The 20,779-nt window shown below is 44.4% G+C and overlaps 1 protein-coding gene across 3 annotated transcripts in view; it reads right to left on the minus strand.

Annotated features, from left to right (window-relative positions):
* FIGLA (folliculogenesis specific bHLH transcription factor) overlaps positions 1-20,779 on the minus strand; it is a 439,043-nt gene that overhangs the window by 353,527 nt on the left and 64,737 nt on the right. For all 3 annotated transcript variants that reach the window (XR_015301023.1, XM_086944780.1, XM_086944779.1), the window contains exon 2: positions 15,098-15,338. Coding sequence is in view for 2 of the 3 variants with exons in the window: in XM_086944780.1 (XP_086800906.1) it covers positions 15,098-15,319 (222 nt within the window). In the remaining variant the exon portion in view is untranslated. The remainder of the gene's footprint in view (positions 1-15,097; positions 15,339-20,779) is intronic.

The following is a 20,779-nucleotide window of genomic DNA, read 5'->3' on the forward strand; positions in this document are numbered from 1 at the left end:
TCATCCCATGGACACAACAGCAATTTCTTACAAACCATAGGTGGACCATAGGTGGACACCTTGGTTTGAGCACTTTCTCACTCAATTGACAGGCCACACAGTCACAAACCACTCTCTCAACCATCAAATCAAGATCTAGCCACCAAAAGTCCTGCCTAATGCGCGCTTTAGTTTTCGAAATTCCCATATGACCTACATGAGCCATATTGATAATGTTACTTCTCAAACCCACTGGAGGAATTAATCTAGTTCCCCTTTCCAGATCACCATCCAACACATCCAACTCCTGAGATATTAAAGACCAAGGTTTAGCCAACTTTCCATTTAAATTCTTAGACACAAAATTCATAACTTCAACCAACTCACTATCTTTAGCTAATTCTTCCTTCCACTCATCTTCCTTTATGGCACCCAAAGTAATATCACACACTCTGACTTCACACTCCTCAACACCTTCATCATCACTCTCACCTGTAACCAAATCTGCAACATTGTTCACTAAACGTGACAAACAATCTGCTGAAACATTACTACAGCCTGGAATATATTCAAACTTAAAATCAGATTCTTGAAGAGCTTTTACCCATCTTCTAATTCTCGCCGAAACAGAATCAAGACCTTTTTTCCCCAAAATCTCTCTTAATGGCTTGTGGTCTGACATTACAACAAATGGAATACCCCAAACAAATTTCCTAAACTTATTTAAAGTCCAGAAAATAGCAAGAGACTCCTTTTCCATCACCGAATAGTTCAACTCGGCACCCCTCAAACACCTAGAGGCACAAGCAGTTAGATCTTCACAACCATTCCTAACTTGAAACAACAAAGCTCCTAGCCCTTTACAGCTTGCATCAGTTACAATAAAAGTTGGATCACCAGGTCTAAATGTTTTAAGATTAGGAGCATGCTAGAGTTACTTATTTAATTTGAACAAATTCCGCATTACATTCATCTGTCCAAACAAACTCACTTCTCTTACACATCATACTCCTAAGTTTCTCAGTCTTGTCTGCAAATTTTCTTATAAATTTATTGTAAAACTCCACCATGCCTAAAAAAGACGAACGTTCTTCCTTTGAACATGGTTCCTTAAGTCCATCAATTGTTTTCACCAAATCTTCTTTAGGTTTCACACCAAAACCAGAAATATGATCACCCAAATAATCCAGTTCTGTCACACCAAACTTACACTTGTCACGTCGGAGAGATAACCCTGTTTTCAACATTTTCTCCAGCACACACCTCAATCTTTCATCATGTTCCTCCTTTGTATTGCCACAGACTAACACATCATCTTGATAACACGTCACACCACTGACATCTTTAAACAAGTCATTCATAATCCTTTGGAACACCGAAGCCGCAGAAATTAGGCCAAACGGCATTCTTAAAAATTTATAAGAACCATAAGGTGTTATGAAAGCTGTTAATTCTTGTGATTCTTTACTCAGAGGAACTTGGTGATAAGCCGAAGCCATATCTAACGTTGTAAAGCACCATCCAATGTCGCAACTAACTCCTCAATGTTTGGTAGAGGTAATTTATCAACAAGTACCTCCTTGTTCAAAGCCCGAAGTTCCACAGAGAGACGAATCTCGTTATTGGGTTCTCGCTACAACAATGGGGGCCAACCATTCAGTTGCTTCCACAGCCTCAATCACACCAGCTTTTAATAACTTATCAATTTCTTTCTTTACAGCATCCTGCATGCAAATTGGCACCCGCCTAACTTTTGCTGCAACTGGGATTGCACCTGTCTTCAACTTGATTTTATGTTTGTAACCTCTCAAACCTCCACGTTTTTCACTAAACAAGTTTCTCACCATTTCTCCAGCATCATCATCTACAGATTCCACTTGAACACTAGAGAAGTGTGGCTCACTGGTTAGAGGAGGCAGACCTGGAAGCAGAGGTCAGCCCGGGACCAGGGTTCAATTCCCAGCTCTGCGGGTTCTTGAGTCCTAAAATGTCCATGGACTTGACAATTCTCACTCCAGTGCCTACTTGATTGATGGGTTCACACTGTGATTCTGGGCAATAGCTTGCTTAATCTCCACAACGGCCCCTCGCGGTGGGATGCCTGGCTTTCACCTTGCGGATACCCTGCTGGGGTTATCTCACAGGGGAATACCAGGACTGGTTCCCTAAGCTAGCGCTTAGAAACCGGTGGTGATTTGCGCTATATAAATTCCTGTACATTTACATAACACATGGCTTTGCATTTGGATTGAGGACCACACCCAAACCAGCTTGATATGACCAGCTTATCAAGCGGTCACCTTTTTCTCCAACATAAATTTTTACAACAACATATCTTCCATTGTATTCAATGATTTCTGTAAAAAACAACCTAACATTTTGATAGGATTTCCCCCATATCCAGTTGGTTTCACATCGGATTTCTTTAGCACAACTTTCTCTTTAAAATATTTAAAATAATCTTTTGAAACAAAAGTCAAATGTGAGCACGAATCAAACTTCATCTTAATTCTTATTCCACCTACATTAACCCACTCTGAAGGATATTCTATTTTGCGGTCATTAATTCGAAATGTGACTTCTTTAGTTTCTACTCTAGTATCTCTTATTTCTTAGACGACAATTTTTTCCCAAATTACCTTTTTTCCCACACACATTGCAGACAATTTTCAAAACAGGACAGTTATCATCATTGGCCATATGTCCCAATCTTTCACATCTGTAACAATTACCTTGAAAAACATACCCACTTTTCATTGTAACGTTGTAATGTTGTTTTTGTGTTGTTTCTCTACACAAATTAAAATTACTGGAAAATGCTTTATTATCCATGCCAAACGCCATCTCTTTGTACTAGGGGCCTTGGTAAACTCGTGCCTTGGCTACTGCAACTACTATTAATTACAATTCTACCAAAATGCTGAAGTACCCTCACCTTTGAACTAGGAAAAAAGGAACCACAGCTAGCGCTGCAAATGACTTTAATAGCTGCCAGTTAAAGACAGAACCATCTATAAAATTCTCTGAATAACTTAATTGGATGGAAGGCTTAGCACACACATACCCAATCAGCACAATCAAACATTACTTCTACTTCAGAATGCTTCAATTAAATAACCTGAACCTCTATACAATTCCCAAAACAAACTGCAAGAACAGATGAAGCTGGGGCTTCTCTGTGGCAAATCCATACCAATTGAATGACTTATCCCTGCAAATACTCTACTCCAGCAATCAAGTTTAATATAGAATAAAACAGAAAAATAGTTTCTTTTAATACGATCAACTCCTCTTCAGTTTTTTGCTCTCTCACAAACACCTACCGGCAATTCAGTTATGCAGTGTGCGCTATGCTATCTGTATAAATTTATATGCACAGATAAAAAGCAAAGGGTAATAGCTAGTCCCGCAGAATCAACCTGGTGCCAAATCACCAAGACATGGCCCTGGTCTCGAAAAGAAAAGGTAAAACTTGGATTGAAGACAGGCGGTAAATGTTCATATGGAACAGGAAGATGGGGGTGGGGGGGTTGAGAAAACCCTTTTAAACAAAAGATAAGAAAGGTTGCTTGTGAGCTCGAGACAACCTCTTTTCCGGACAGTAAAGGATGTGTTGGGTTTCATGGAAACCAAGGCTAATGACAGATTTTTTTTTTCAAGCGCTGCGGCTCAGAGTGGGGTAAGTTCAGAACTTCCTACCTTCCACAAAACATGTTTTCAGTCCATCGCATTCACAATGTCTGCTAGGTGTGCACTTAGTCAGAGAATAGGACTCCTTTTGTGGAAAGGTTGGGGGCTGTCCTCGTAGTCTTCTACTTAGCAATGTGTGGTTTTTTTGTTCTTTTTGTGTAGACTTAGCCCAACTGGAGTAGAGTTTCCCATGGTGCCTCTTCAAGGGAAGTTGTGTTAGGGACTTCGCCTACTGTGTTAGTGGTCTACATTTCCTGCTGATATAGTTTTGCCAATGGCAGGACCTTTGAAAACAAGACAGACCTTGTTGTTTTCTTTGAACAATACCTTAATTGCCTAGTCTTAGAATTACAGGTATACCCTGCTCCTATTCCCTCACGAATTTCTCAGGAACGGCAAGAGTGGCATCCAATCCGAATAAGTAATTGTTAGTTTATTTATTTATAAAGTTTTAGATGCAAAAGAAACAATTGATGGACTGAATGCTGGACAATACAAACATTCACCCCCAGTCATAAGGATATGGGTTTAATCCATCATTCTTTTGCTCACCACACCACCCCAGTTTGGACCCAGCCATATGCAAATCAGTCTTGACCCTGTTCCTTCTATTCTATTAAATTCTATTAAAATTATTTATTACGCGCACTAACACCAGCGGTTTCTTGGCGCTCATTGACATATTGCGTTGACATATAGCGTTGGTCAAGGGTGAACATATAGCTTTGATCAAGGGTGAGGGATTAATCATAGGCAGCTTGAAAGAGCAGGGTTTTTAGAAGTGTACGAAAGCAGTCGTACGATGGACAGAGGCGGAGCGAAGAAGGTAGGGCGTTCCAGGTGGAGGGAGCCAGTACGGAAAAACTCAGACCTCCATGCTTTTTCCTTTTAAATCTTGGGACCTCAAGGAGGTTTAGTGATGCTGAGCGAAGGGCTCTGGGAGGAATGTGACGGGACAAGGCCAAAGAGATGAACCTTGGAGCTGCGTCCGATAGGGCCTTAAAGGTAGTGCATGCCAGTTTGAAAGTGCAGCGTTTGGAAACAGGGAGCCAGTGCAGACTGCGGAGGAGGGGAGTGACGTGCTGGTGTTTGGGCTGACGGAAGATCAGGCGAGCAGCCTGATTCTGCACCAGCTGAAGTCGGTGGAGGTGATGGGAACAGTCCAGCCCGGGGCATGGCTAACGAGCCAATGGCGACGGACGCGTGAGCTCAGAGATCCGTGCCGGCCCAGCTCAATATCCTGATCATGATCATGATCGCTGCTACCTCGGATCCGGGGGCATGTAATCGGCCCACCCAACTGCTGAGGGAACCTGGTGCTGGTTATGGGCCGGACGGAAAACCTGGAGAGCCACGTTGTCCGGGTGAAGGAGCCGGCCCGGAGCCTTCAAGATTCTGACGCTTGCATGCCCGCGGGAGAGTGGACTGCTGTGCTCCGAGGCCGACGGTGAGGGCCGACAAAGTGGAGCGCTAATTCACAGCTGGGGCTCCTCCAGTTGCAAGGAACCAAGAGCTGCTGGGGAACCCGCCGGTGCCTTTTGGCGTCTTTGGAAGTGGATTTCCACCGGTTGCCTGCGCTGTGATGGGGTAATCGCTGCTTTTGGGAGATATCAGAGGGGGGCCCCCCATTGGGCGTGCAACACGCAAGGTAATGGTTGTTGGGTGGCCTGGTTGAAGAGATCATTGCTACGTTCCGACAGTTGCAGTGGGTGCCGTTTACCTGGAGGGGCGCTTGGACACCCTGGTCCCGGTCCTGAAAGTTTCATAGGGGCCTTTTGATGGATGACATAAATTGGAGGTGGGGCTTGATCATGAGCCTTAGCGAGTGCTTTTGAGACTGCTGGGTATCGCCTGCTTTTGGGGTCCTGCTTCCTAACGTTTGATTGCGACCTTCGAATACGGGGGCCCCCGATCTGTGAACCCACAAGTTGAAATGAGGAGTGTTTGGTATTCAATTTATTTTATTATGTTTTGGCTCTCAAAAGAGGGCCACATAAAATACATAATACAAATACACAAATGAGATACGATATAATAAAATACCAGAAGACAGTTTACAACAATTAACATCAGACAAGAATAATCAATAGCAGACACCTCCATATTTCATTAATAAATAGCTAAAAAAACCTTTAAAAAAATTAAAAATATAGAAGCAGAACATTTCATTTGGGGGGAAATACAAAGCCTGCAAAAAAATATTTGCATTAAAAATGCCGAGTTGAAGACAGATCGGCTTTAACCATTTCAACCGCAAAGAGCACAATGCAGGACATAAAAACAACACATGGGTTCGATCCCGAACACTCATATTACATAGGTCACATACCGGAGAAGATCCATACCATTTTGATAGAAGAAAATTTAAAGGTAATAAATCATATCTTAGGAGAAACCATAGTCTTCGAACTCCATGTGGAATATTCCATGTAACATACGGTTGGGCAAGCTTCATTGTATAAGAGTTAAAAAGGAGATCACAACCACACTTTTCTTGTAGTGCATTCTTATCCAATTTAAAACAGAGTTCCCACGAAGCCTGTTTCAACAAGGTTTTTAGCTGAGTCGGGGAATGTGTAAAAAGAGTACTTTCATCTAACTCTAAAAGTGTCACAGCTTTTCTGAAATTCCTAACTATTTGGGAGAACTCTTTAAAGCCGCCCAACAATTCTCCTTTAAGAAGAGCTCTCAATGATCCCGGTTCTCCTCTGGCCAAACATGCCACCCATCTTACCAGAGCGCATAGTCCCTGAACCCAGCTACTCCTAAGACCAAATTCAAGCCTACATGCGGCCAGCGAACAAGCTGTATTAAGGGTAGATAAAGATCTTAATAGTTTTCCTTCAACTGTGTGACAGAAACTCCAATGCTTCAGCTCTACAAGTTCTATTCCATATAGAAGAGTTGCAGGAATTTTTGCCCTAAACACCTCCAGTAAACAAGCAAAATGTATTTTCCCTGTAGCAAAGTAAAGGGAACACAGACCTTTGCCATGTGCAAGGGCTTTACGCGAGCTATGATCAATATGGGGCTTTTCACTCAAATTGGCCGAGATTATTTTACCTAAAAAAGTATAGGATCTAACTACTTCTAATTTCTGGCCACCTATAGACCATCCAAAATTTTCTGATCTGGATTTCTTTTTTCCTGAAATGCACATAATTTTACTTTTGGAAGTATTTATCCTCATAAAATGGGACTCAGCAAATAAATGTAGAGCCTGCAGACGATTAGCCAAGCCCTTGGGTGTTAAGTCTAAGATGAGGATATCGTCTGCATACAGCAAACAGGAAATAGGAAAAACCCCCACAACCGGGGCAATGCCCGCACAAGCAGACAGGGAAGCTGGGAGATCAGCAATGTACAGGTAGAACAATAATGGGGCCAAAAGGCAACCCTGTTTAAGTCCATTCAAGGATGGAATTAGTTGAGAGAGACCCCTTTCTCCACCTTGAAGCACACAACACCAGGTATCTGTAAGAAGAGACCGTACACGATCCAATAAATGAGATGGCATACCCAATGCTGCTAATTTTCTCCACAACGTACGACGATCTACTTTGTCGAACGTGGTGGAGAAATCAATAAAAGCAGCGGACACAACCCCCCCTCGAACATGTATGAGGAGTGTTTGGGATTTGGGAGCCATTGCGAGGTTGCTGGACCAGCTGGGGGTGAGCCGCACTGAGTGCGGAGATGCCCGGAACTCCGTCTTCTACGTGAATTGGCCACTCGCGCTTGTGATTTGAGCGGTGGGGACAAACGCTGCTTCCCCTTCAGTAACTGGCTGGCGACGCTACGCTCCGCTCCGCTCCGCTCATTGGGCTATGGGGAAACCAAAGGTCAGGCAGACTGGGACTACCCAGGACCCTGACGACTCACATCGGACCGAAGGCGGCCTGATTCCCCGGAGCCCCCGGTGGATAATCTAGTGCTGCAACAGTTGGCCCAGATTTTGCAGGCAATAAAGGACACTAAAGATTCTCTCCACCAGGACATTGAGAAGGTAGCGGTGGGCCTGGGGCTCCTTCATGCGGAGCATGCTAAACTGTCTGACCGAGAGAAGCAGACGGAGCAGTCTTTGGAGAGTATGGCACCAGTTCAGCAATCCCTCAAGGTGCAGATGGGGGATATCACCCACAGAGTTCAGACACTGGAGAAGAGAGCTGAGGACGCTGAAGGGTGCAATTGTCAGAACAACATCAGCGTGCTGGGGCTACCGGAGGGAATTGAAGGTACTAACATGATCGACTACTTGGAGGGCTGGCTTTGGGATGTAGTGGCACCGGAAGGATTAACTCCGTTTTATACATTGGAAAGGGCCCACAGGGTTCCGGTGGGTCCTCTGGCGCCAGGGAGGCCTCCTTGACCGGTAGTTCCTCACCTCCTTCACTACAAGGACAGGGATTTTCTACTGCAGAAAGCACGCACTTCTGGACCATACATAGTGGACAATTGCTAAGTATCACTGTTCCCCTATTATACGCTGGAAGTTCAGCGCTGCATGTCTTTTCTGGAGGTTAAGAGAGCATTGCGGGACGAGGGGCTGCAGTACTCATTGAGGTTTCCTGCACGGTTACGAATAGTCCTGGATGGCAAGACTCACTTTTGTAATGATCCCAAGGAGGCGTGGGACTGGATTGAGTCATATAAAGCTGAAAGTGGGCCAGCTGAGCGCCGCAATGTATCTGAAACGGAGGAGCAGCCATTGCGAAGATCGCAACGCACAAGGCGATGACTGGCGGCTCTGCGGGTGTCTAGCCCTTCCCAAATAGATAGAGAGAGGTTGACAGCACTGCAGGCGGTGTTGGAGCTCTCTCAGAACTGTCAATTGGCGGCTAGTGCTGACACCGAGTCGAAGAAGGGGTCCGAGGGCTCTGTAACTGATTAATCAAATGCTGGCAGTGTTATCTTGCTGCACGTTACTCCGGGTACAGCGGATGAGATTGCCAGATTGCTATTTTCTACTTCTGCTCTTCTACTATTATCCCTCTTTCTCTGTTGTTGACCCATTATTTTTCACTATTAATGCTGCAATGCTATTTCTTGCGCGAATGGGTTGTTGGAGGATGTCTACCTTAGATGTGTGTCGCCCTCTTGTCCGGGGAGGTGTCATATTTGGGGCATGGCGCTGTTCTAATAGTGAGCTCTTAGCGAGACAACGCCGGTTCACAGCTGCTCCCCACTTGATCCTCTGTAGTTACTGGAGGATACTGTGTGATTACTTAGTTTGGATGGGGACTAGTATTTTAGTGTCTCTTCTGGGGTGGGGGAGTTGGGAGTTTTCTCCTTCTTTGTCTTGGGATGTTCAGAGTCCTCGGCGTATAACTTTTGAGAGCCCATTTGGACATAGTATAAGGTAGTATCATGGGGTCATTACTTGAACTGAAATGTTTATAATGGAATGTCAGGGCCATGCACACAATGGTGCGGGGCCACAAGGTCCATGCTTATTTTGTGCATAGAGGGGTTAAAATCGCTTTCCTTCAGGAAACGCACATTACACGCCAGGAGGGGCTTGCCCTGCAGCATAGGTGAAGGGGTCAGATTTTCTACACAATGTACACTGCTTTCGCTCTGCGAGTATTGATTTGGGTCAGGGTAGGGGTGCCTTTCTAATCGGTCCAGCAACTAGCAGACCCAGAGGGGAGATATGTGGTGGTTGTGGGTCGTCTTAATGGTAGAGATGTAGTGCTGAGTAGTATTTATGCGCCCAACACGGAACAGCCGGCCTTTTTACTCATCTGTCAGAGAAGCTGGTGTCCTATCCGACTGGCCCCCGATTATGGCTGGAGATTTTAATTATATCCCTGATACTTTAGACAGATCGCATCCGCCTCTCCCTGATGCGTCTATCCATAACATTTACAAGGCTAGGAGGGATTGGCAACTTCAGTGGGGATTAGTGGACACTTGGAGGGCGCTGCACCCAGGGAAGCGAGATTACTCTTTCTTTTCAGCGATGCACAAGCTCCATGTCTGATTAGACGTGATACTGTGTTCCCCAGACAAACACGCAGTAGTACATCATAGTGAATACCTCACTAGAACATTGTCAGATCATAATCCGCTGCTCCTCAGGTTTCACTGGTCCCAAGCGCACCCTGCAATTCCAACTTGGCGCTTAAACCCAGAGCTCTTCGAAGATCAAGTCTTTCGGGGCGGTGGGGACTGGAATTACTCAGTACTTTCTCGAGAACAGAGGCACAGCATCCTAGATTGCAGTGGAGTGGGATGCCTTTAAGGTTGTGCTGAGGGGGCAATGTATTGCTAATATGGTGGGAGTGCGTAAGACATTACTGCATGATATAGAGACTGCAGATCAGCTGAACAGGCTCGGCCCAAACAGCCTGCTGGGCAGACAGAATTACTGGAGGCTAGGGAGGCGGTCGATGTGCAGACTGAGAGAGTGCGTTTTGATTATAAAAAAAAAACATGGAGTGTGCACACGCAGAACGGGATAAAATCGGGGCGTGGTTGGCAAACCCTGCCCGAAGGGGGATGGCCATTTTAGAATTAATCATCCCGACTGGGGATCTTATTTATACCCAGCAAGGGATTACCAATCAGTTCCTGGCCTATTATGCAGACCTTTATCACAGCAAGGTAACGCTGAATGACGATACCCATGGGGAGTTCTTGGCTCCCGTTGACCTTCCGCACCTTGACGAATTGCAGGCTGACCTCTTAGGAGAGGAGATAACATTAGGAGAGGTTCGGGGGGCGATTAAGCATATGGCGAGAAAAAGACACCTGGGGCCGATTGACTGCGGATTGAAATTTATTTGACCTATATTAACCTCATTGCTCCTAAATTAGTGACTATTTATAATGAGGCGAAGAAAGTAGGTGTGTTACCTGTCTCTACCCGTGAGGCCATCATTATCTCATTGCTGAAACCAGGGAAATCGCCTTCGGACAGAGCCGCTTATCACCCGCTCTCTATGCTCACTACTGATTATAAAATATTGAGCCGGATCTTAGCGACCCGTTTGCTACCCTTTATGGTGCAATTAGTTCATAAGGATCAGGCCGGGTTCATTTCAACATGGAACACTGCTATTAATGTGCAGCGCCTGCTTCATGTGTTGGAAGCAGATTCCTAGCATCTGCTGCCATTTTCTCGGTCGACCTAGAGAAAGCATTTGACAGCGTGGAGTGGCCTTACCCGTTTCAAGTTCTGCGTTGGTTAGGTTTGGGTGATTCTTTTGTCGCTTGGACGCCGTTGTTATACAAGTCCTCTACTGCTCGGGTGAAGACGGTTGGCCTGATTTCAGCGGCTTGCGCTGTGAACAGAGGGACGCAGCAGGGATGTTCGCTCTCCCCACTGTTTGCCTTGGGCATAGAACCCCTAGCAGCTCAGGCCAGGTTAGGGCGACGCTATTCGGGGCTTAATGTGTATGGCTCTATTCCATACATTGCGCTTTATGCAGATGATCTGCTCATGTTCCTAGTAAACACAACAGATTCCCTTATTGGAGCAAAGGGTTTGCTCCGGGATCTTGAAGCAGTATTGAGACTCAGGTGAATTGGGCAAAGTCATGTCTGTTCCCTATAGCCCCATTGAATAGGGGACCTTTATACACCAATGATGTGCAGTGGGAGTATAGATGCTTGCCATACCTTGGGACCCACATTTATCATACGCCGTCTGACCTGCTGGAAGTTAATGTCGGTAAAGCTATTCGGAGCCTACGAGGCAACCTGGAATTCTGGGGGACTTTACTTCTATCGGTATCAGGCAGAGTGGCCTTACTGAAAATGGTGGCTCTCCCTCAGTTAGTGTATTATTTTCCAACTCTGCCAATCTGGATACCTGCATCAACCTTCAAACAACTACAATCCATGATCACAAGTTTTCTCTGGGCGGCTGGCAGGCGACGGGTGGCCCTGAAAACGCTCATGAGGCCGAAAGCTGATGGCGGGCTGGCGGTCCCTGATTTCAAGACATACTATCTGGCAGCCCAATTGCAGTGGCTTACTCAAGCAGTGGTGCTGGCATTTCAGGGCCCGGCTGAGTGGGATGGAGAGCGGGGCTCAGGTCAGGTGCTGTCCTGTATTATTTTACAACAGCAATTACGGCTCCAGGCGCTCACAAGTGAGCTACAGATGTTTTGGCGGTGTTGGAACAGGAGTCAGCGGAGGGTGCAGATTGGCAGTCCTTATGCCCCGGAGATCCCTTTAGCCATGTGCGCTGTAATTCCGCATGGAGGCAATTGGACCGCGTTGGTTGATCAGGGAGAGCAAGGACTACATGTGGTAGGGGACTTATATGAGGATGGCACCCTCCTCCCCTTTAATCTACTGAAGGACAGATATGACCTCCCTCGTGGGGACTTTCTGCTTCACTCTGCCCTGATTTCGGCCATTCAAAAGCGTTGGAGAGAAGGGATGTCAGAACCACAGACCTCCATGTCCTATCAGTACGTTGTAATAGCAGCATGGACCTTTCAAGCAGTTACTTGCCTATATCGGCGTAGGACGTGCGAAGCACTAGCCCCGCTGCGAGTACTACAGCAGAAATGGGAGGAGGACTTAGGCAGGGAGATCCCAGAGAAGGTGTGGGTTGAATTAGTGGAGCGGGCGTGGTAAAGTTCTAGGAATGCAAGATTCCAGTTGCTGCACTTTTTCATACTGCATAGGGCGTACCTCACACCGGCTAAAATGAACACATACTGCAACACTAACACAGCGCGATGCCCGTGATGCAACACGGAGGGCGCAGATTTCCGCCATATGTTGTGAGACTGTCCCCAGCTGGGGACATATTGGGAGGAAGTGGTTTCCCTATTTGTGATATTACTGAAAGGGAATTAGAACCAGCTATAGGTCCTTGCTTGCTCCACTGGTTTCCCCACACTTCCAAGACCGAGATCACTAGCAAATTCCTGGACTTGGGACTTCTCGCCAAAAAAGATATTACACCACATTGGAAGTTTAGGCGGGGCCCCAGCGCTCAGAGGTGGAGGGCTGACCTTCAGTGGGCAGAATGTGAGGGTACAGTTAGATTGGAGCTGGCTCGCAGAGTAAACAGCAATAAAGCTTTAGAGGCCGCAAGGGCCTGGGAGGCACTGGTGATGTTATTGAGAACCCCGCATGTTGAGTTGGATGTGAATTCTGTGACAAGTACCTCGACAGGGTCACCCTGAGGAATATTGATGTATAGATTTCACACCTGGGTGTCTGTCCTGATCATACAGTTAACTATGTCTATTACTGTTAAAGTGTTGTTCCTGGAGGTGTATCCTATGAGCTCTGTCTTGCCTATCGTTGTGCCCAATTCAAATGTTATAATTAGGATTGCTTTGAGTGACACGCTGAGGAGGTAGGGGGGTGGGATAGGAGGATGGGGGGGGATTCGTTTTTGTTTTGTCTTTGTGTCCGTATGCCAGATGGCTACGATATAGCTCCTCAGTTGCTCATTGCTTATTGACTACTGTTGTAATGCTATTCCATCAGTTATTTGCTTCCCACATGGTGTTGTTCCCTTGGGGTCCGTTACACACTCATGCTACCTGTGGATAGGTATTTTGTAATGGACTGTGAACAGAGACTGCTATAGCCCGAGGGCCCTTGTTGGCTTATGTATCATTTTTGGATGCGTTTGATTGAAAATCAATAAAAACGTTTTTTTGTTTTTTTTTAAATGGGAACAGTCCTGCCCGAACTGTCAAGCCAGGTCCTCCCTGGACCGTAAACAAGCATCCTGGGACCGGTTTCAGGACATCACCCTTCATCAGCCAGGCTAGCTTGAATCAAGTGGTGTAGTGAGCATGTGACCCACGTCTGGGCATACCCTTCCCACTTAAGGCGACATATGCAAAATAAACAATTGATGGATGGAATGCTGGACAATGCAAACATTCACCCCCCAGTCACAAGGATCTTGGTTTAATCCATCAGTCTTCGCTCACTACACCACCCCAGTTTGGACCCAGCCATATGCAAATCAGTCTTGACCCTGTTCCTTATGGGAACAGTCCAGCCCGAACTGCTGTAACACTTTTCGCCCTAAGTGGGATGGTTATGCCCAGACGTGGGTCCTTTGCTCACTGTGCAACTGAATTCAAGCTAACCTGGCTGAAGAAGGGTGACATACTTTGAAACTGGTACCAGGATGCTTGTTTGCAGTCCAGGGAGGACCTGGCCTGGCAGTTAGGTCAAGACTAATTTGCATATGGCTGGGTCCAAACTGGGGTGGCGTAGTGGGCAACAGAACGATTAATTTAACCTAGATCTTTTGACTGGGGGAGAATGTTTGCATTGTCAGAATTCCGTCCATCATTTGTTTGCTGTGACATTGTTCGTTTAAAAGCATTTCCATCTGCAGACCCAGCTGCATCTGAGGTATTCAATCTGACACCACAACACAAGTCCAAGAGCAATGACACAACTTAATTTCTTCCATTATATGCATAGGGATATGCAAATACAGATGACTAAGGGCCTAATTACAACTTCGGCAGTCTAGCAGCGGGCCGCTAGGCCAGCGCCCTGCTGCGAGACAGTGAAAGCCCTTGCACGTCTCTCCGATTAAGTGTTTTTTCCTGGTCTGAGGGTTTCAAAGGTGGTGCCTTTCAAAGGCTCGTATGGGAGCCTTGGAAAGGCAACGTCGTGGGAGCAACACAGGACGTTCCAGCCAGACATGGACTGTGAAGGCCATGCCATGCTGGTACTGAGGGCGCATGCATACGGGTGAGCACACCATGTACACACTCCCCCCGGTATGCGGCCCCTGAGGCAACAGGGTGCCCTGTAGGGCCCCTTTTGTTTCTCCACCGCCACAGTTTTCATGACACCGCCAAGAAAACTGTAGCAGCGAGGAAACTCGTAATATGCTGGTATGCGGCCCCTGAGGCAACAGGGTGCCCTGTAGGGCCCCTTTTGTTTCTCCACCGCCACAGTTTTCATGGCACCGCCAAGAAAACTGTAGCAGCGAGGAAACTCGTAATATGCTTGGTGGTGCATCAGTGCCCGCATCATCACTATTGCAGTCCATAGGACTACCGTAGTCATGATTATCCCCTAAGCTCTTGTTTTCTACAGTTTATTTGTTCAAGCAAGATAAAAGAAAGATTATTAACTCCATCATAAACCGTTTCAACTACAAAGAAATTCTGATGCACGGCTCATAGCAAGCAGAGAAGGATAAAATCCACAGGAGTATACACAGCTCTAAAAGGGAGACAGCACATCTTTGGACAAAGTCACATGTTCGACAAGCCAACTCTAGTTTCCCTAGCCACATTTTCTTTAAAAGAGAAATCCAGCTCTTTTGTGATGAGCTTTCATAACAACTCTTTCACCTTCCTATAGCATCACACACCAATTTATAACAGTATACAAAAACTCAAAGTAAACATGAAAACAGTCGAAAACCTAATAGATAAGAGTTTAGGCAGGTGTTACTTAGTTGTCATGGCCTTACCCTTTCCCTTTCCTTGGCATTTGCTGCTTGCCGCCTCTCAAGTACTTCCTCGAAGTTCTCAGTTGGTAAGTAATAACCAGAAAGATCTTTCTTCATTTTGTTTATTGACGTCATGAAAGGCAAAGGGCCCAATTGATCTCGAAGTACATCTTCCAACAGTTCAGGTGCTGGGGTCAAACACAGAGGTGGAATATCGTTCTTCCAGGCCATCCTTAATTCCATGATATTAGTCGGTTTACAACTACAAATTAAAATAAAGTAAAGTTATCATTTAAGCTTTTAGATATTTTTTTAAAAATGGGTTTATATAGAAAACAACTGTTCAAATTCTTGTATTTTTTCATTCTACTGGAAACTGACAAAATAGGAAATCACAAGTCAGCATATATCTTTCATGACATGGTTTAAACGGCGTCTAATATTTTGAAGCATTAACACCTGAGTAGGGAGCAGAGTAGAAAGTGGACTTGGACTACAGTAAACACAAATTTATGAGTCTAAAAGGTCTTCAAGCAGAGATTCCATTTATTTCTGGCAAATTGGTATTTTAGTAACAACTGAAAGACCCAAGTAGAGAGGGCAGAACGCAAAATGCCCATCGCATACCGATGATTTAATGCCAACTTGACAATTAAACTGGTACCATTGCTCATCCCCCGTTCCTGCTATCGGATTGTTAATCTGTAAGAGAAAAGCAATTTCCAAATGCATCAACCAAATGAATAATGAAAGCAAAAAGCTAATCAAGAATCATCGAACCAAGAAAGCCTCGGAGGAACAAGGACCACGACCTCACCTTAACATGATGCAGCCCCATCATTTTTAGCTTGAAGAGCCTTCACCTTGAAACTCATTCTAAGAAGTCTACAGTGCACAGTATTTTTCCCACCACATGATTTATTGGCGGAGTTATCATAACTTTTCTAATGATCGGGTCATTTTGCTTCCACTAAATTAAGTAAACAAAAAACCATGGAAAAAAGAAATTAAACTAAAAAAACCCATGCACTCATATTGCTGCATAGGAGAACCTGTATAAGCACATCACAATATACTAGGCGTACTTTTCTAATGGAAACAACCAACTTCAGTATCTATGTTATCGCAGTACGAGTCTCTTCAGCACAGATGGAGCAAACAGAGACTGAAGCATATTTCGCCCCTGTCTGGGAATCTGTGAAACAAAAAAGGTCCTAGACATTGAATAAGCATTCAGAATGTGAGGCATGTGCTCTATAAAGTATATTAATAAAACAAAAAAATCCTTCATATGACCTTCACATTATAATAAGTAGGGAGTGTGAGCACGGATGGATCTCATTCTTTCTCCGATTAATAAATTTGAGAGTACACTGATGGGCACAATGGTCTCTTGAACTCTATAAGACTCTGGTTTGGCAACACCTACTGTTTAATTCATACACTAGAACGGTGATCAACCATAGAAACTCAGGAAATGAAGATTATTCACAGTTTTTACATTTCTCATAAGGATTTCTCAGGTTTACTTAATTGAGCTCTGTGCACTAGTAAACAAAAGATGGAGACCTTTAATCAGTTGTATTAACAAGAGCCTTACAGTGCAACTCATAAATGAATAAACAACAGAAAATGACACTGGTCTACACTGTTCTACAGCCATGAGAAGGCTCAATTGCCATGATTACAAAGCAACGGTGGAGGGGAGTCGAACATACATGAAGCCAGGTTGGAACAAGCATTGCCAAAGCAAATAGGTCTGGCCTAGTTGGAATGGTCCCATGGTTAGTTCTGATCTATTGCAAGCATTTGCATCAAGAAGAAGAAAACAAATGGTCACCACTCAAACACAGAAGTGTATGCTTGCAATAAAAACATAACACTTAAATAACATTCACGAATGTGGAATTTTTGCTAGTGATGTTTTTAAAACAAGCCGTTCAGTTACTCCTTGCAATTTTATGATTATTATTTTGAAGGTAGTTCACAATAAATCATCACCTAACAAACACGCAAATCGCAGGTAGGCTTGATGTTACTTGAAAACTTTATACAAAATTTTAAATTAATATGAGGTTTAGGCAAAAATATATAGTTGGGATTTAAAGTTAAAGTAAACTGTAAATAAAATATAAATGCACACTTTGAACAAGCTGTTCATTGAAAAGAAAGATTATTTTAAATAAAGGTGAACAATGTGCATAGGCTCTGTATGTGCAATCACTAAAAAGCAAAAGAGAGACAAGGGGTAAGTGGGCTCACCCTTTGCCCCATACTTTTGTAAGTGGAAGCAAATATGAATGACAATTTGAAATACCAATGGATGAAGCCAGCTAACGTATTCCTTGGTGAAAAAGTAGCTTGGCTAAAGAGCGAAAGCTATCTCAAAGGCAAGACCTAAACAAAAAAAAATCCAAAAGCTGCTTGGCAATACCTTAAGACAGAACGACATACCACTTGTGTGATGGACCAGCATAAGCCACCCGTATTAGAGATTTGGAAGTAAGAAACTAGCAGAAAAAAATATGCAGGTTTCAACAGATTCCAGAACGTCCACTCAGCAAGCAAACAGGTATGCACTCACATTATATGCCCCACACACCACCTTCCCACCCCTTAAATACTGGCATGCCAAGCCCAGGCCAGAATTTGTGATAGAATTTCTGTAATGTAGAGATAATGACATTACTTGAACACTCTGACTTGGTATATGTTATGAAGGCCACACAGGCATGAGTGAAATGTTAAATCAAGGCGCAGAAAAGGGGAAAATTAGGAGAACAAGTTTCACGCAAACCATCTATATATCCCTTGTCCTAATAAGCACACTTACATGAATCTCAAGTTTATGTTCAAGTGACAGTTGTGTGTTTTTGAATTATCAACAACATCCCAGTAACTAAGCAGCCCTAAAACAATGGAATACAGGTTGAATAAAAATCCATATTAGCTAGACTTTTTATTTAAAAAAAAATTAAATATTAGGCTTGTATACAAAAACTCAAAGGTAGGTCAATATCCCACATTTGATTACACTTGTCCTTGCATATGGGGAGAAACATACAAGAAACAGATAGTCTATAGTTAGAGTAAAGCATTGACTAGTAGGATAGGATAATGATCTAGAAGAGAGGTACAAAAAGCACTGAAACTTAAAGAACAAGAAACCCCTTTTCTCTGATCAAGAGAATAAAAGCAGACTTCAACAGATATGCTAATGCATTAAAATTTATATGCAGAAGAGGAAAGATCATAAGGTATATCATGAAAGAAAGTAATACATGTGGACATCTTCAAGAAAACTAATTAGAGATGATATATTACAAAGAATCCAAGTTCAAATGCCAGATTATAAGGACGATAACTTCTTTTCTTGCACGCTCTTTTTCAAACACACAAGAATCTCTGCACTGGAACACCACACCATCAAAACTGCACAAGTTATAGAAGAAGTGTTTAGCCCCTCCCTCCCTAGCTTCGCTGGCAGATTCTATGGCCGTCTCCAAGCCTCCATGAAAGGAAGATCAGAGTGCTAGCAGATTTTACAGACGCAGCGGAGACCAGTGAGCGTTTCCGCCATCAGCCAAACACGACAAGACAAGAGTGTTGTTACCGTCAGTTTAGTTTGCTGCAAAGTCCTCTGCTCTGGCGTCCTAACAGTACCGAGGCTTCCACAGGTGCTCCGAAGAATCCTGGCATCCAAGGGGGGACAAGCCAGGCGGCCGCTCCTACACAACCAGAGGGCTTCACTGGTGGGTTGCGGTTGTTCCGTCGCTCCAGCACACGCCATCATCGCCGCCTCGGAGACAACTTTGGATCCATCCCAATCACAAAGGCAGAAATGACACATCCAACGCCAAATGTGCCTTGTTCTTGTTTCACAAAAAAGATTTGGTATTCATAAAGTCGAAACTGAAATACGGCCCCAGCCATTCCACAATTACACACTTCAGTACAATCTATGTGTTTTCCATTTGTCCGGTTATGGGTCCTTTCGGCTGAGCCGTGGTGTGAAAGGTCAGTGAGTTCAGCTGGATGCCGTCACGCACACCCTCACCTTCAGACAAGTGGGAAGTAGGCCAAGTAGCACTGCGCCCTCTCTCCACAACTGGGCGCAAGTCAGAAATGGAAGCAATGCACTTTATCAGGCTTTCAGAAAAGTAGCAGGATTGCTAAACAATAATGTACAAAGTGTATGGAACAAGCGAGAGCAGACGTCTGCCAAATGTACTATAATCCTGACTGCCCCCACATGAACACTTTATATGTGCCGAAGGTTATATCTGAAAAATGGCCATTTATATCGGGTAACACGAACTTATCAGTAAGTGTGACTTACTGTGTTCATTTAGACTACACGGAAAGGTACTCTTTTTATTCAGGCCAGGAAATCGTTCACACCAGGGATGCAATCTTAAATATTCTGCCTTTAGGCTGCAAAAAATAATTTCACAAGATGCATAATCGGTCGAGTTACATCATAATAAATGTGTGACCTACATGTTACAGACAGTCCTCTGCCTGAGGCACCTCAGGCCTCTATGCCAACTTACGTGGATTCTAATTTGTGATGTCAGCACATTATGAACATAAATACTCGTAACAATATCAGAATAAGAGATGCTATGTGCGCATGGATCGAGGCATTGTATGCCATTACCTACTGAGCTCACTTACCAGTTCTTATACTAGGCCACCTATTCATTTGAAATGCTGGACGGCAATATGATCGATTGGAAGCCATGCAGCTAGAAAAGTATGGGCACAAGACTAATACCAGCTCAGTGGGTTAGCATGGGTACTGCAGAAGTATGCAGGCAATCTTAAGGGCACAGTTTTAAGTGCGGGTATTGCCTACAGAGCTTTCATCCTTGAGCAATAAATAAAATAAACACCACTATTGGTTTGCAATGTAGCAACTGCAAGAACGCGGCAACGGAATAATAAAAAAAAAGTAGTACAAATGAGCAAGTTAAAAGTGGTAAATCGACATTATGTCTGCTTCTGGCTAGACCCTTGTACCAATATACAGGCGATCGATCCAGTTCAGAGACAAAACCAGTGTTCCAGGTACTGTCCCTAGACTCCTTAATGCAGTTTTCTCAAAGAAAAAAAATGAAATGAAGGTGAATTGCCAAGTATGGTGTACATCAGGGGCTTTATCGAAGCTTGTTAGCTGGTGGGGGGAGTTCACGGGCTGATGTAAATGCCTCACAGACATGAAGCTAGGCCAAGTAAGTCCCTCAGAGTCTATAGCTGCCCTATACAGGATACCGTTTCCAGAAGAATGGTGACTATTGTTGGTATAACACTTCCTCCTTGCAGAATGGGGACCAGGATATAAAAGTGAACCGTCCTTACGCTGCCCCTCAGTAGAATGTTAACCACCTTTGACACACTTTATGCATTATTGGTCTAATTGCGACCTACCTGGTGTAACTATGACTATTCATGGACAATGGTGGTCACTCCTACTATGATGATAGCCCCTTTCACATCTTGTGGGCCTCCTAGGCATTATGTTGTCTAGTCCTAGCACCACGGTTACCTAGGCAAAATGGTGGCCATCACTGACCCATTGTGCACTTGATGGCTTTATGGTATCCACCCCTGGAACAAGGGAGGCCTTCATATAATGGTGGCCATCCTTGGCATGTGGTCACTCTCCCTGGGAATGGTAACACATGGGCATTGTAAGGCAGA

The sequence above is a fragment of the Lissotriton vulgaris genome, chromosome 11 (genome assembly GCF_964263255.1).
Source record: "Lissotriton vulgaris chromosome 11, aLisVul1.2, whole genome shotgun sequence".
In the NCBI taxonomy this organism is placed as follows: Eukaryota; Metazoa; Chordata; class Amphibia; order Caudata; family Salamandridae; genus Lissotriton; species Lissotriton vulgaris.